A 14,221-nucleotide genomic window follows, 5' to 3' on the forward strand; every position below is an offset into this window, starting at 1 on the left:
TCTTTGAGGACTACAAAGCTAGAAACTGCTATGCTGGAGTGTTAAGTGATGTGACCCAAGAGTGTCTTGTCTTTAGGATAACAGATCAGAAGGACATGAAGATCTTTAGGCCTTTAAGGACTCAGCTGCAGGATATTTTATTTGTATGGTTAAAAATGCTGTTGAACATATGGATTTCAGATTTTGGGGTTAGAGCAGCATGATTCATGTAATTTCCATGTTTTATTGTCAAGTGCTGAAATGCAGTGCCAAAATCATTCTATTTTAAAATTTGTTTTGGACATGCTGGTATACTGTACAAAACATTTGATGATGAGATCCAAGCTGTTGTGGTTGCAAAGTGAAACACCAGGGCTGAGTTGGCTTGTGCAACCTGAGTAATGCACAAGTGTTAATAACCAGTAATTGTGTAGTCATATGCTGAACCTTTTCCTGGCATCATCCCTTCTTGCTTAATATGTGGCCAAGATTTAGAAAATGGCTTCTCAGTCTAACCAGGTGAGGACAGTCCCTGTCTCTTCGCCAGCTTACAAAGGGCTGAGTGAGGCTGATGATGTTTGCTGAGGGATTTGGTGGGAGCAAGGAGCCAGAGTGGGTGAACCCAAGGTGTACCATGATTCTTTAAGGCAAGAAGTAGTGCCATGTGGAAGGGGTTTAGCAAGGTGGCTGGGATGGACTGCCACAATGGAGATGTCTGCCTCTGGAGGACTTCAAAAGCAAGCAACACGGATGTTTGTCAGGAATAACATCAGGGTGAAGGAATGGGATAATGCCCTTTTGAGGTCCTTTCCAGCCTTAGGATTTGATCTTCAGGCTGGATATTAGTCCACTGCTATGGACCCTGTTCCTCAGCAATTGCAGAAGGTAAAATGAATGTAATGAAGTCTGGTCTGAGAGACTGCAGTTTGGGAAGCTGCATTCAGACTTCTGTTTTCTACAGAGTTTATGTTCAGTAAAGATCTGCTAAACCCAAAAGCTTTTCAATATGTGATTGGTAAAGCAGATACCAGTTTGTATCTGGCTGCACATTGTGTCAGTTTTCCTAGATGCTGAACTAGAAAGGACTTTCTATGCAGGTATTGAGATTTAAATGTGAAATAAAATGATTTTTATAAAAATATTTAATCCTCAAAAGCAGGATTAACCTTGACAGTTATAAATTTGCTCAGATGCTTGCTCCTAACCAAGCCATTAGTTTTTAAAACGGGAAAGGTGAGGTTACTGGTTAACTTGCAGTACCTGAGAGCGCTCCTCAGGGCAGTGGCTGCTGTAGCAGCAGCTCCACTTGGAGGCAGTTTGGACCTGCTGTGAGCAGACCTGCAGAGGTCAGCTGGACTTGGCCAAGTGAACTGCACCACTTCAGCCAGGTCGGTTTTCTTCCGGACCCATTTGTGTTCAACAGGGCTCAAAAGCTTCAAGCTGCACCCTTCCTAGAGAGGGGCAGTTCCTGTAGTAGCGTATTCGTGCTGCTTCATTCCTGAGCTAATAAAATTTGCTAGATCTGAGTTGTTTGGGTTGGTCATAGGTTTCTCCTTCAGCTGAACACAGACCAGAGAGTAACTTTAGATATTCCAGGAGTACATGTGTTTTGGTGGTAGATTCTTGGGTATTGCAGCTGACAGCCCATCACAGTGAGCCAGCCACTCCCAAACTGAGGAGAACCAACAACAGAGCACTACAGGAGAGTCATGTGTTGCTAAACCAAAAGTCAAATTTGAGGTTCAGCAACAAACTCTTCTTCCCATAGGTCCCTGCAGCTCAAACAGGTATCCTTGGTACCTTGTGTCACATTCGTGCTTTTGTTGAAATACATAGAAATACTGCTGGTTGTGTTTTTTGAGGTGAGAATTTAACAATCATGTATTTTTTTGTTTCTTTTTCATGAGAAATTACTGTGTTTGATAGAGCTGCATTAAACTTGTGATGGTAGAGGATTCTGCCTCTTTCTTATTTCCATACTTTTGGGGGGAAAATAATTATTGAAATATTCTCTAGTTGAAAAGTATGTTTCAGAACAGTGTTGCCTGTGTGTTTCTGATGAAGAATGGGGAGCAGCTACTGAGACTCCTGCAAACTATTGGCAATGATGCACTGAGTACTCGTTTAATTATCATAAATGGCCAATATAATTCTCCCTGACTGGTGTTCAGCCTTAGTGCCATTGCTGTGGTTTCAGAGTGTGACTCGCATTTAGTTTCAAGATGGAGGATTGAAAATAATTTCTAAGATGCAGCTTGCAATTAGGATCATACTTAGATGTAATCTGAGTGTTACTCACCATAGCTTGTCTAAACCATACAGTGTCCTTTCGCGCTGAAAAAAATCTCTTCATTATGAAAAGCTATTTTAAAACTTCTAGGTGCATTTGTGCACAGATGTGTTTTGTTGATGTTTACGTAATTGTGAGTTTATAAAACGAATGGGGTTGGGCAAAAGCAGCTTCATACAATTGTTGAATGACCAGAATGAACAATTTAAATGCCAATAATTTTTCTTTAGATTTTTGGTTTTGAAGGTCTTAACTGTCTGGGTGTAGATCTCGGTATCAGTGCTTGGGGAGCACATGTTCAAAATGCTGAACTTCTCTGTATCTGTTGTATTTAACTTACTATGAGCACAGTATGAGGGGTTACTTGTGTTTTATTTTTGCGACCTCTGATGGTGATGTCCAACATATTTGCTCTTTTTCCATCTGATGCTCAGCAAGGAAGACAGTATCTTGAATTCCCAGTAACTGAGTCATCTTTAAGGGTAATTCCTTCCTCTGTCCCTGTGAGTCGTTTTCAATTTGAGTGTAAGGATCAGTGCTTGCTACTGGGTGGGGGGTGATTTCAGAGTCAGGGATTGAGAGGAAGGGGATCCATAGAAAACACCAATAATCAGAACGGTCTTTCTGTTTTATATACCCAGCTATTAGCAGAGGCTAGAGGCAGCAGGACATTGCTAGAGCTGAAAGTCAGGACTTGGAGGGCTGCAGGTGTTGCCCTCCTTGTGCAGAGTGGGGTGGACTTTCCATGGGGAAACATATGTCACCTTTATAACCAACTCCTAGCAGCAGGCGCTCTGCTCTCCTGCTCCACAGGCAGGTGAGGGGGCATATTTTATCCATGTTACAAGAGTGTGGCACTAAATTGACTGTGTAAGTACCAGCCTTTGAATTGAGTACTGTAAGCTTGCATGGGAGATCCTGTACAATGTGTAGAGAGGGTCGGCATCTGCTCCCTGACCTTAGCTGGTCTAGCTTTCTGCTAGGCTGACTTAAATAGCATAACTTTCTGAAACTGATGGATGATATCCATCTGAATCTGATCCTGATCCTCTGATTTCTGCCTTTTACATAATTCTGGACATGGTTTTCATAATGCAAAAGCTGTTAAAAAGTTAAATAATGTTCACTTTAACATCTATTGTCTCCAGTTTCCAGCCCTTAACACAGGCAAAGATTTTACCAGATCAGGAACTGTAATATAACAAATGAGTACTGGTATTACTATGTATTTATCATAAGTGAAACTTGATATTGTGTGCACTGTATGTAATCAGGGCAGATTTGAAAGAGCAAAAGATAACAATATTACAAGGGCATTATTTCTTGGAGTATTTTGCTTTGTTTTTTTTGTTCAGAAAGTAATTCTGTTGCCTTTCCTTGCTCAGTCTCAATATCTTGTGGGAATTAACATGGGAAGTAAGGTAGTTCAGATGCAAACCTCTCACATTCCCCCTTAGCACTGTAGTGATAAGAACTAATAACCCTTCTGTGTGCTTACCAAAAGTTCCTTACTATGGATAGTGAGCAAGCAGAGCTGTATGATTTTCTCTGCAAAATCTGTATACTTTTAAGGGAGCAGGCTGTCAATGGTTAAGTGGATTGCAAGGCAACATTGGAAGTTTTTGTGCCTTCACACCTTTAAGATTGCTTTAGTTTTTAAAAACTATCTTGATCAATGGCTAGTGTAAAGTTTGAGATACACAGAAAGATTATGCATTCTGTGTTGAACATTTTGCCATTGACTTATATCAAGGTCAACTGCAAAGCTGACATGTAGTCAGCCAGTGCAGTAAATGTGTTACCATATGGATGCTGATAAGGAAACAGAATATTCCATAAGTGTATTCATTTGTTGACTGTTTCCCATTAGAAACTTTCATTTAAATGTATTCCTTAAAATATGAGAAGATATCCATGTCTTGAAGTGCCACACATACTAAGTATCCATTTGTGCTTTCCTGAACATGTTTTTTTAATAGTTACTAAATTGTTTTTAAACCTTTGGTAATTTGCTCTTAATTTTTCTATACTGAAAACACTGTTAGGGGTGACCTGTGGAGTTACCCTGTCTGCTCTGGGAAGGTAAACAGAGTAAAGGTGACTGGAGTTCTTGTGCTTTTCTTTCATGGGCAACATCCATTTAGAGTTTAGTTTTCTCCCTTATGGCTCCAGTATAATTCCAGATAAGTAGTAGGTCAGAATGGAAAGTTAAAGAACAGCATAGTATTTTAAAAATGTCTTTACAAACCAGTGACTGTGGAAAATGCAGCTGAGCTTTGCTGAGCTAGTCTTAAAACTGTACATTTATTCCAAGCTATTTTTGTTTGAATTGAAAAAATACAGATTGTTGGATATTTAGTTTGCAGATTACTCTCCTGGTTTAAACTTTAGAACTCTGTGGAATAGACAGAAGCATACTGCTGATCCGGAATGACTGTCTACACACCGGATCCCAGCTCTGAGGCATTTAACTCACTTTTCCAGCACTGCTCTTCTAACTAGGCTCAGTCTGGCTCCTGTGCTTGGTGTGAGCTCTAGGCTGTAATGAGAGGGAGAGTGGAGACTGGTGGAGGTGGTTGAACTCTAGAAGCCTGAGCAGGGTAGGAGACTTATTTTTCCCTCCTTCTAGATGAAATTGGAGGGTAAGCACATATAAACTTCCCTTAGTGTAGCTTTTATCTGTTGGGCACGTCTTCTTCAAATCTTGAGACAAAGGAACTGACTTCCATGAAACTGGAGGGAAAAAATGAGTTTGAATGAAGCTGACTGCAAGAGTACTTTTATCCAGGGAGAAAGATTGTCAATTCTGATCAAACTTGGAGAGTTGTGTTTTGTTTTTTTAAGGATGAGTGTTATTACTTGCTACTAATAGAGCCTACACTAAGAGAAAGAGGGAAGATGGGATTAAAAAAAGTCCTGTGTCCCCATTTCTCACCATCCCTCTCATCTGAGGTGGGAACAAGAAGGTAATAGAGCAGGATTCCTGGTGGAGAGGGTTTGGATTCATGTAGTGATTGCTTTACTTGCAGAGGTGATTTTTTTTTTCACTTGCACAGTTGCACTGATGCTGAATTAATTGCTTGCGTGGCTTTGATCTACAGCTATAATCTGATAAATCTACTGGTCAAAGAAATTAGCTGTACCCTGACTTCAGCTGCCTGTAACAGGACTAATAAACTTTAATCTAGTTAGCACATAAAATTTACAGTAAGGTGGTAGTTGAAGGTGTTTTTCATTGCTATATCTGTGAAGACTGTCCTTTCAGTGTAAAAGGCATATGGAACATTTAACTCAGTGACTCACAGCCTGAATATCTCTGGCTACATCAGTAAGAGCTGATGTCACCAAAACCTGCCTGCTCCCAAAACAAGTGATTCCAGCACGTTATGAAAACTACGGCCATTTAAATTAGCTGGCAGAACTTGCAAGTTTGGAACATTAAGAACTTGTTCAATACAGCAGCTTATAAAAAGTAAATCCTATATACAAATAAATAAGTAAAATTTGTATCGGATTCCCTATACTGCAGCAAAATCCTGACTCCATCCAGTTACCCTTTCAGGAAAAGATGTGTCATGCTGTTAACTGGAGGTGCAGTCTGAAGCCTGTAACATTCAGGCGATGTGATCAAAAATTAAGTTTATCCACAAGTTTCATGCTACTGTTTTTCAGGTATAAAAATCTAGGTTTTTGCACGATCCTGAACTTGCTATAAAAAAAATGCATTCCTTTGATGGATTGTAGTTAGAGATACAGCTGTCATCTACAAAATAGTTCAGGGAAGTCAGAAGGTATTTCTGTATCTTCTGACATCCAGCCTTTAGCAAAGTGTACCAGCTGTAAAGGATTAGTGTCCAGTGAGTCCCTAAAAAACTGTCAATAAAGCTTTATATTATAGCAAGTTTTAGTAATTACTCTTAGGAGTGGAAGGGAGAATGCTTATTTCCCATAAAACTGTCAACCACTTAGTAATTTTTGCTCAGCTCTGAACTCCAGATGTGAATGCTGTCTTGGGTACAATGTTTAGGGGCTGCTGAGCGACCCAACTCGCCCCTAAATCTGTAGAATATTCAGTGCTCGCGCTGTCAGTGTTTTCTACTGCTTTCCCCTACCTTGAATCAGCACAGCTGTACTTAAATATGAACAAACAAAAAACCCACTGAGGTATTAAGCCATTATAAATTTTTGTTGGAAGTTAACTATTATTTTGAGGAAAATCTAAAAGAGTAGTTGCTGGGTGTTGCTTTGGAGTTTCCTCTGAGTGTGAGTCTTGCTACATGTTGGAGTGGTAATTTAAGTGTGTTAAGTCTATTTGACTTCTTAGTATGCTAGCATAGAAAATTACCTTCACTACCCAAAATAAAGGATTTCCTATATTTTTTATAAATATATGTTCTGTATGTTCTTATTCCCTTTCAGAAGAAGGAAAAGTTTCTGGCAGTGCCCTTGCTGAGCCTTCAGGTCAGATATCACTTGTGTCTTGTAACACTTGCTAGGCTGCAGGCACTTTCCATTATGGTACAATTTCTGCACATACCTCTGGGAAAGAGAAGTACAGAAATACCAATTCCTGCTTGCAGTGAAACTACTCTGACTGTTTAATATGGTTTTTAGTTTGTAGAGTATTCACAGAACAAATAGTTGGGTTCTGATTACTTCTATAAGTCCAGCTTGGACTAGTTACCCATTTCAGTACTGAAAATCTTCAGTTCCTATCAGGGAGCTCATGTTGCTGAGATTTGATAGGGAACTGATACTGCTACTAATGCTTCAGGGCTGTTGGGGAAACCCGAGTGGAGTTCCCCTTTAGCCATGGTGGGAAGCAGAGTGTTGTGTCCAGTGTTTTGGGGTTTTTTTAAGGTTGGGGTTTTTCCACATCTTTTTGTAGGACTTATCATGCCAGAGCAGATCTTGCCTGGCTCATCTTCACTGTGTAAATGTGGAGTGTGGTGTAAATGAAGCTTGACTTTGCCCAGTCGGACTTTGAGAAGTCACAGGTTTCAGCTGGGTGGCACGACTGCTGTTTTGAAAACTTGGGCTTAATTTTATTTGCTTTTCTGTGCTTGACAATGAAGCTTGTTATCAAAACTGTGCTTCTGTAGTACAGATACTGCAGATGCAGTGTAGTATATGCAGAACTGAAAAGTTGTTATGAGTGCTTTGAATTACAATGGAACTGAAGAATAGATACTGAAGCAGAGATGAGCTGGTTTGGGGGCAACAGTAAAATAGATCCATTTGTTTAGTGATACATGAATGGAGTTCATAGTCAGGTGGCAGTAAGAGAATTAGAAAACTTAATTTGAGGTTGACGTTTTAGCCTGGAAGAGAGAACTGGTGGTCCAATGTGTGGATTTCAGCCTTTTCCAAGGGCCTGTTGTACAAAGGCAGTGATCAGGAGCTCTGCATAACAGCTGGGTGTGCTACGGTCAGGACTGTGTGCAGCAGAGTTTGGCATTTCAGAAAACTTCTGGACTATCACTGAGTGATAGAACGGTTACAGAAGGAGGTTGTATGATGATCTTTTTTGTAGGATTTTAAGAGGAAATTAAGCAAATGTCCTAGTGTAAAAGTGCAAGTGGGACTACATGATCTTTTGATCTACCTTTCAGCCTCTTAGTGTGATGGTTTGAACACTTGAAAATGTGTATATGGGAGAGACATCCCTGTATTTATGGAGTTTGTTTTCTGTAGTGTTTAGTAGCTTAAGGGAAATGCCCAGTTTTCATTTCCTGCTTAGGGAAAACTTAATGGATCAAGAATGGTAAAAACTTAAAAATGGAGAACCAAAATGTGTCTGTCTTATCTTCCTTTGCTAAAACTGGTGGTTCGTTGCAGGCTAACTGTAGTGTCTGATTCCCCCAAGTTAGAGCAAACCAGGACTTTATATATTGCCAGGTTCTTAAGAGAAGAAAATTTGCTATCTGTGGGTACTTAAATTTTAATATGTTATGCCTTCACAGCTTCAAAAGAAAGTCCTGACTTCTGTCTTTTAAAATTTTAAAGCTTTTCAAATATTTGAATAAAATGAAAATTCCTTTAGCTGTCAAGCTATCTCACTGAATTGAGTGGAAGGCTTTCGTGGTTTTGTTCCCAGTTGAACTAAAGTATGGACTGAATTTATATTTGGTTAGGAAATTGTAAAGAATAGCTATCACAGTATAGCAAGATTATATAATCTAACAGAGATACTTGAAATATAATTTTTGAACTATGGTTTGTGCTTATTTGGCTTTGGACCAACAAACTTGGGGAAACTTGACTTGAATACTGAACTGCTGAGTCCAACTAGGCAAGGAAGCACTTCAGAATATTTTTGAAATGATAAAATGTATAAGCAAGCTGTACCAAGTTTTGGAGACGGGGTATTTTTACACCACAGTGAGTCATTCTAATACAATTTCAGTATGAGGCAAGGAAATATATGGACAAAAAAGTTTGTTAAAGGATGCTTGATGATATGAGGAGCCATTTTCACTGTCAGAAACTCTTGCTGTTATCAGTGAACTCTGAGTTGTGCCCACTAGGAGTCTCTGAACACCAGCAAAGGCTCTTCAGTAAAGTCTGTTCAAGGAAAATTCAAGAATTTTCTCTTGGGATGCTAGTATTTTGTCACTGATGCAGAACAGGTTTGGTATCCTGGCTTAGCAACAGTAGATGCAGCTGTTTGAATTAAGTTGATTTTAGGTGGAAATGAGAAAGAGCATGTTAATGTTAGACCTACTTTACTAATTCCTTTGTCCCCTAGGAAGTATTGAAATAACTTCTATACATTTTATTTAAAATTATAGCGATAATCCCCTCAGTCTAGCTTGTTGCAGGCTTATAAAATATAAAAGGCAGTTTGTTTTACAGCTAGTGAACAAATTGGCACTAAAGGCTCTCATTTTGTGAGTCCATGAGTATTATCTTCCAAAAAAGATGTTCTAAAAATAATGTTTTTGGTAAAAGTTCAGGTCCAGCCATATTGTTAGGGCTATGCATTTACAGAGCATCTGTCAGCAGTTGCACTGATGAAAGGGTTGAGTCTCTACATCTAAATTTCCAGGCAGTAGCTGGTCAAAACTTCATGAAAGTCAAACCTTTAAAACGGTGCTATTTTAAAAGATTAGTACTTAACACAGTGGAAGGTGATTCTGCACAAGTAACTTTCAGAGGAGCAGTTCTTAACTTTTAAAGGGTAGAGCCTTTTTGCCTGGAGAAGAATACTGGGCTTGTGTTTGCCAGAGCAGTACTGTGTCCCCCGCTTGTGCTGAGCCTCTCAGTAGGGTTCATGGCTTTGGCAATGCACATGATGTTCTCTGCTCAAAGAAAAAGTTTGCACAACTGGCAGGTGTTTAAAGTGGAGCCAAGTTGTATTAACTTGGCCAGCTGTTCAAAAAGAGAGACTTCAGCACCTGAGCAAGTCAGCTTTTCCTCCTGAGCAGTAGCATTTCTAGCTGCCAAGTCATAGCATCGCAGAACTGGCTCAGCTTTTGTGCTTGACTAGACTTGCAAGTCAGCATCTCGGAGGCTCCTGAGGCGCAGCACCACAGAAGATTGCCATCCTTTCTCGGCTCTTCTTAGCTGTTCGGGGGGGGGGGGGGGGGGGGGGAAGATCTGCTATTTCCCATCCTTCGAGGGAGGGAGAGGGGGGGAAGGGAGCGGGGGCCATCGGTGAGGCACCTTGCGTTAACTCCATGTGGACAAGGCAGAAATCTTTCATGGGCTTTCAGCTTTCTTGTGCCACAATATCTAAAATTTTCATTGCTTGCCTGATGGTAGTAATAGGTTATCTCTTCTTCCAGTGTTCTCTGTTGTTAGTAGTTGGAAAAAAAGTTGGAAAAACACCTTCTTGAAAGAAATAAGCTAAAAAAAGATATCTTAAGTAGTTTAAATTTGTGAAGCTGGTGAGGAATGTACAGATTTACTTCTGGCACCAGTTAAAATATTTTTAACTCTAATAAAACCCTTGGAACATCACGTTTCTTCTTGGGTGGTACACTGGTGAATATGGTGAGTTGCTATAGATAATTCTTGCATTTAATACATAGAAATTTTATGAAGGGACTTAGTAATATACATCTTCTTACTGAAGCGCTGGCACTGTTATGCTATCTTTGTAATCCTGATGTAGATCTCAAAACCTTCCCTCTAATTTGTGGCCAGTAGGTAGAACCCAGAACAACCTGAAAAACTGTTTTTACAGTCACCACAACTTCACATTGGCAATATATGCTTGTTTTTGAAGCCTCTTTAGGGATTAGGTGCTTTTTCCTAGCTCCCCATTCTTTCCCAAGCTGGCATCTGACTTTCATGTTAGTCACAGTGCGATTTTCATCTAGTTTTCTTGCTGAGGGAAGCAGGTGGAAGTGGGTATTTCATATGCTAGGAAAATTCCAATGTCTGGTATGGAAAGCTTGCACACTCTGAAAATATGTGTAAACACTTGAGTGTAGCAAAAGCAAAGGGTCATGTTTCTCCAAAACCCAGTCATATCTGGCAGGCTTGTGTCCCTTCTGCCTCTGCCTTCCCTGTGTTAATTCTGTGTCAGTCAGGCCAGCAGAGCTGCCTGTTGAAGTTTTAAGTACTGCTGATGCAGGCTTAACTGTAACATCTTGACTGCCTGCTCTATCCAGCCATTGATGATCATTTGTAAATATTTATTTAATGAGGACTCTGTCCTGGTTTTCCCCTGTTTGAGAAACTATTTGCCAGCCTCCACCAGCAGTGGGAATTTGCAGAGGATGTTCAGCAAAGGAGTGGTAGTTGATCACCTGTAGTTGCCATTCTTTCTGTATGTTCTTTTTTCTTGAAAACCCGATCAAACCATGACTTTAGGGAGGCAGTACAAGGAAGAGAGGTAATTTGGAAAGCCATAGACTTTTTATTGCCTCTCCTTAAGGAAAAATAGTGTAGCACAGAGGGTCAGGAATGCTGTAGCAATGTGCTGACAGGCACTGCTGGGAGTTTGCTTCACTCTCTGGTGGCTACTGCATTTCATGTGTAACAACTTAAATTCCCAGTTACAGGTAAGCAGGTATCACTAATGGTAGGACACTGCTGCCAGGTAAAGCTTAAAATATAGTGTAAGTGTTTTCTAGTTTGTATTTTTTCTGAAAGAGACTTAAGCTAAGCAGGGAAAAGTGAATAGCTGACTTGTTATGGTATGAATTAGAAAAAAATCATACTGTTAAACAACAGTAGCTGCATGGGGTCAACTGTAGCAGTGTAGGTTATAGGTAGTCTCAACAGAGCTGGCCCCACTTTCTCTACTCACTGTTGCATGAATGTACTTTAACATAATTCAGTTATTTTGATCAGTCTCTTTCTAATTTATTGTATTACTGCTTTCTTACAGGCAGGCAGAAGTCCTGAAGGCTGACATGACAGGTAATTGCCTTTATGATATAGTTGATCTAGCTGCTAATACTTGATTCCTGTTTTGTTTTCCTTTTGAGTTCCTTATGCTTCTCATTCCTAAGAATTCTCTGGAAAGTGTGTGACATTATGTTAAAGGCTTGTTCTCTGTATATAAATAAATAGCGCTTTAACAACTGTGCCTCTCTCTACTATGTCGAAAAATACACATATTTTTAAAGTTGACTTTGGGTGTTTTAAAACATTTGGAGATGGAGATCGCACCCCTACTTCTTTCCCAGAGCCTCCTGTCCAGACTACCACAGGAACTCTTGTATTTGGGATTAGCCAGGACCTGTGTGGTTTTGGGAAACTTGGGTGATGGAAATGTTGATCTGAATGTTACCACATGTGTTATGAAAGTGTAGTCTGTAGATGCTGTAAAATGCTACAGGCTATTTTGTAAGCTCTGTGTATTTATGGGAAATGGAAATAGTTTGTATTAATGTATCAGCCACACAGCACAAGTAGCTTGCATATGCTCAGCCTTGCTTACCTCCTTGGTGTAGTACATGTAGCAGGTCGATGTAGCCCCTGCAGGAACTGCCGGGATCCACCTGAGCTGGCAGGAGTGGCTATGCCATCAGCAGAACAGCTTCCCTGCTGCCAGATCCATCCCTTGTGCTCCCACAGCCCCAGCTCAGGTGATTTTACAAGGCATGGGAAATTGGACTCTGTAACTCGAGATAGCAGGGAGCTGTGTTTGCATTCACCTTCAGTGGTGGAAAGCAGGTGGCTACCCAGGAGTTAGGAAATGGCAAGCATGCAGTAGTACTTGCCCACAATGTTCTCCTAAACACCAGCAGTGTTGGCTCCAGGGATTGTCCTGTTTAGCATCCCTCAATTGATTTCTTTTCTCTTAATTTTTTCAGGCTACTCTGGAAACTTCTAAAAATTAATCCAGTGGCAAGAAGTTCTGCAGCTTAGTGACATGGAGAATCACCACCTCCTGTCCATTTTGGTTTTTGTAACTTGCCAGCTTATGACTTTGCTCATGTCTTGTTCTGGTGTCGTAGGAGACCAATCAGTTAATCAGTGATCAGTTAATCCCCAGTCCCTCTGTAGTTCTTGTATTTCACTGTTCTGATGAATCTGTGATAAAAGCGGGTGTTTGGCATTGGATATCTTACACTGTGCTATGTTCTTTCCTTTGGTAGGTGAGTGAAAAATCAGTTGGAATAACTCTTGAGTGTTACAAAAACTGTTGTGTCTTTGTTTATTCTTTTTGTTGCTCAGATTCGAAGCTGGGTCCAGCAGAAGTCTGGACGTCCAGACAGGCTCTACAGGACTTATATCAGAAAATGCTAGTGACCGATTTGGAATATGCTTTAGATAAAAAAGTGGAGCAGGACCTGTAAGTACCTCAATACATTTTTTGTGTGTGTGTGTGTATATATATATATATATGTGTGTAATCTGGCAGGAAACTCTGAGCCTACCAGAAAAGCAGTTGTGTGCTATGAAATGGTTGTCTTCCTTTAAAATGAGGTGTGCTGCAGGTGAAACATGAGAATGCACTGCAGAGTTGAAGAGCAGCATTCAATAGGTTAGTATTTTACCTCTGGCAATTGGCAGCAGCTGTGTAATGCAGGAGTGAGTTTTGATGAGCTAGATGGAAGGGAGAGAGGAAAGAAATATCAGTCTTCTGGGCTGTTGTGGAAGATCTGAAGTTTGGAGTTTCCAGAAAAGAGGAGGTTTGCCTGTTGTGATCACCTGGAGCTTTGAGCAGAGTCTAACAGGAGTTGAGTAGCTGCCAAAGACCCTCAATTTAAGCCTTCTGAGGTAGGGCTGGGCAGAGGGAGGAATATCAGGAGAAAACTTTCTTAATGTGCCATGATGAGCACCTCAGTATCAGAGTATCAGAGGAAGATCCTGCTGGGTTTTCTCCATGCCTTGAGTCCATTCCCTGTTATTAAGATGCAGACATGGCTTGTAACAGGTTTAGTTAAGAGAAGCATGTGATTCTTCTGTCACTCTGAGGGAAGCAAGATAAGTAGGCTGGCTGAGTTCTGTCTATGCCTTCAGATGCTGAATGATTTTTAACTGAAATTTCTATACCCCACATCCTGTTTTCAGAAGAGCTATGTTGCCTAAAACAAAACAATTACAGGCAAATATTAATGCTGTTAGTGTTAGCTATATAGTATCACGATCTCTTTCTCTAGTTGAGAGATGAGGAAAGGTAGTTCTTCCATATTTAACATTATTTCTAATCTGAATGTTGTCTGAATTTGAATAATCTTTGTTTCCATGTCTGGTGCTATGTGATTAAACAGTTCTTTCCTGTTGCTTATGCTATCTGCATGAGACACTTCCAAAGTAAAAGGGAAAATGCTTCTTTTGTTTTCAGTTGGAATCATGCCTTTAAAAATCAAATCACAACGCTACAGGGTCAGGCGAAAAATAGAGCAAATCCAAATCGGAGCGAAGTTCAGGCGAATCTTTCCCTGTTCTTAGAGGCAGCTAGTGGCTTCTACACACAGGTGAGTGTCAAAAAATACATTGGCTGTGGTAGATTTGCATAGTCTGGAAGCAAGTGTGCTTCAGCCTTAC

The 14,221-nt window shown here is 40.3% G+C and overlaps 1 protein-coding gene across 7 annotated transcripts in view; it reads left to right on the forward strand.

Moving 5' to 3' along the window:
* The window catches only part of SMG7 (SMG7 nonsense mediated mRNA decay factor), a 55,315-nt gene that overhangs the window by 10,341 nt on the left and 30,753 nt on the right, over positions 1-14,221 (forward strand). For 6 of the 7 annotated variants that reach the window (XM_074907031.1, XM_074907029.1, XM_074907030.1 and 3 more), the window contains 3 exons: positions 11,610-11,641; positions 12,905-13,022; positions 14,019-14,151. In XM_074907031.1, the coding sequence (XP_074763132.1) occupies positions 11,610-11,641; positions 12,905-13,022; positions 14,019-14,151 (283 nt within the window). The remainder of the gene's footprint in view (positions 1-11,609; positions 11,642-12,904; positions 13,023-14,018; positions 14,152-14,221) is intronic. The other variant, XM_074907032.1, reaches the window with a different exon arrangement.

This window comes from Athene noctua, chromosome 5, assembly GCF_965140245.1.
Source record: "Athene noctua chromosome 5, bAthNoc1.hap1.1, whole genome shotgun sequence".
NCBI classification, from domain to species: domain Eukaryota; kingdom Metazoa; phylum Chordata; class Aves; order Strigiformes; family Strigidae; genus Athene; species Athene noctua.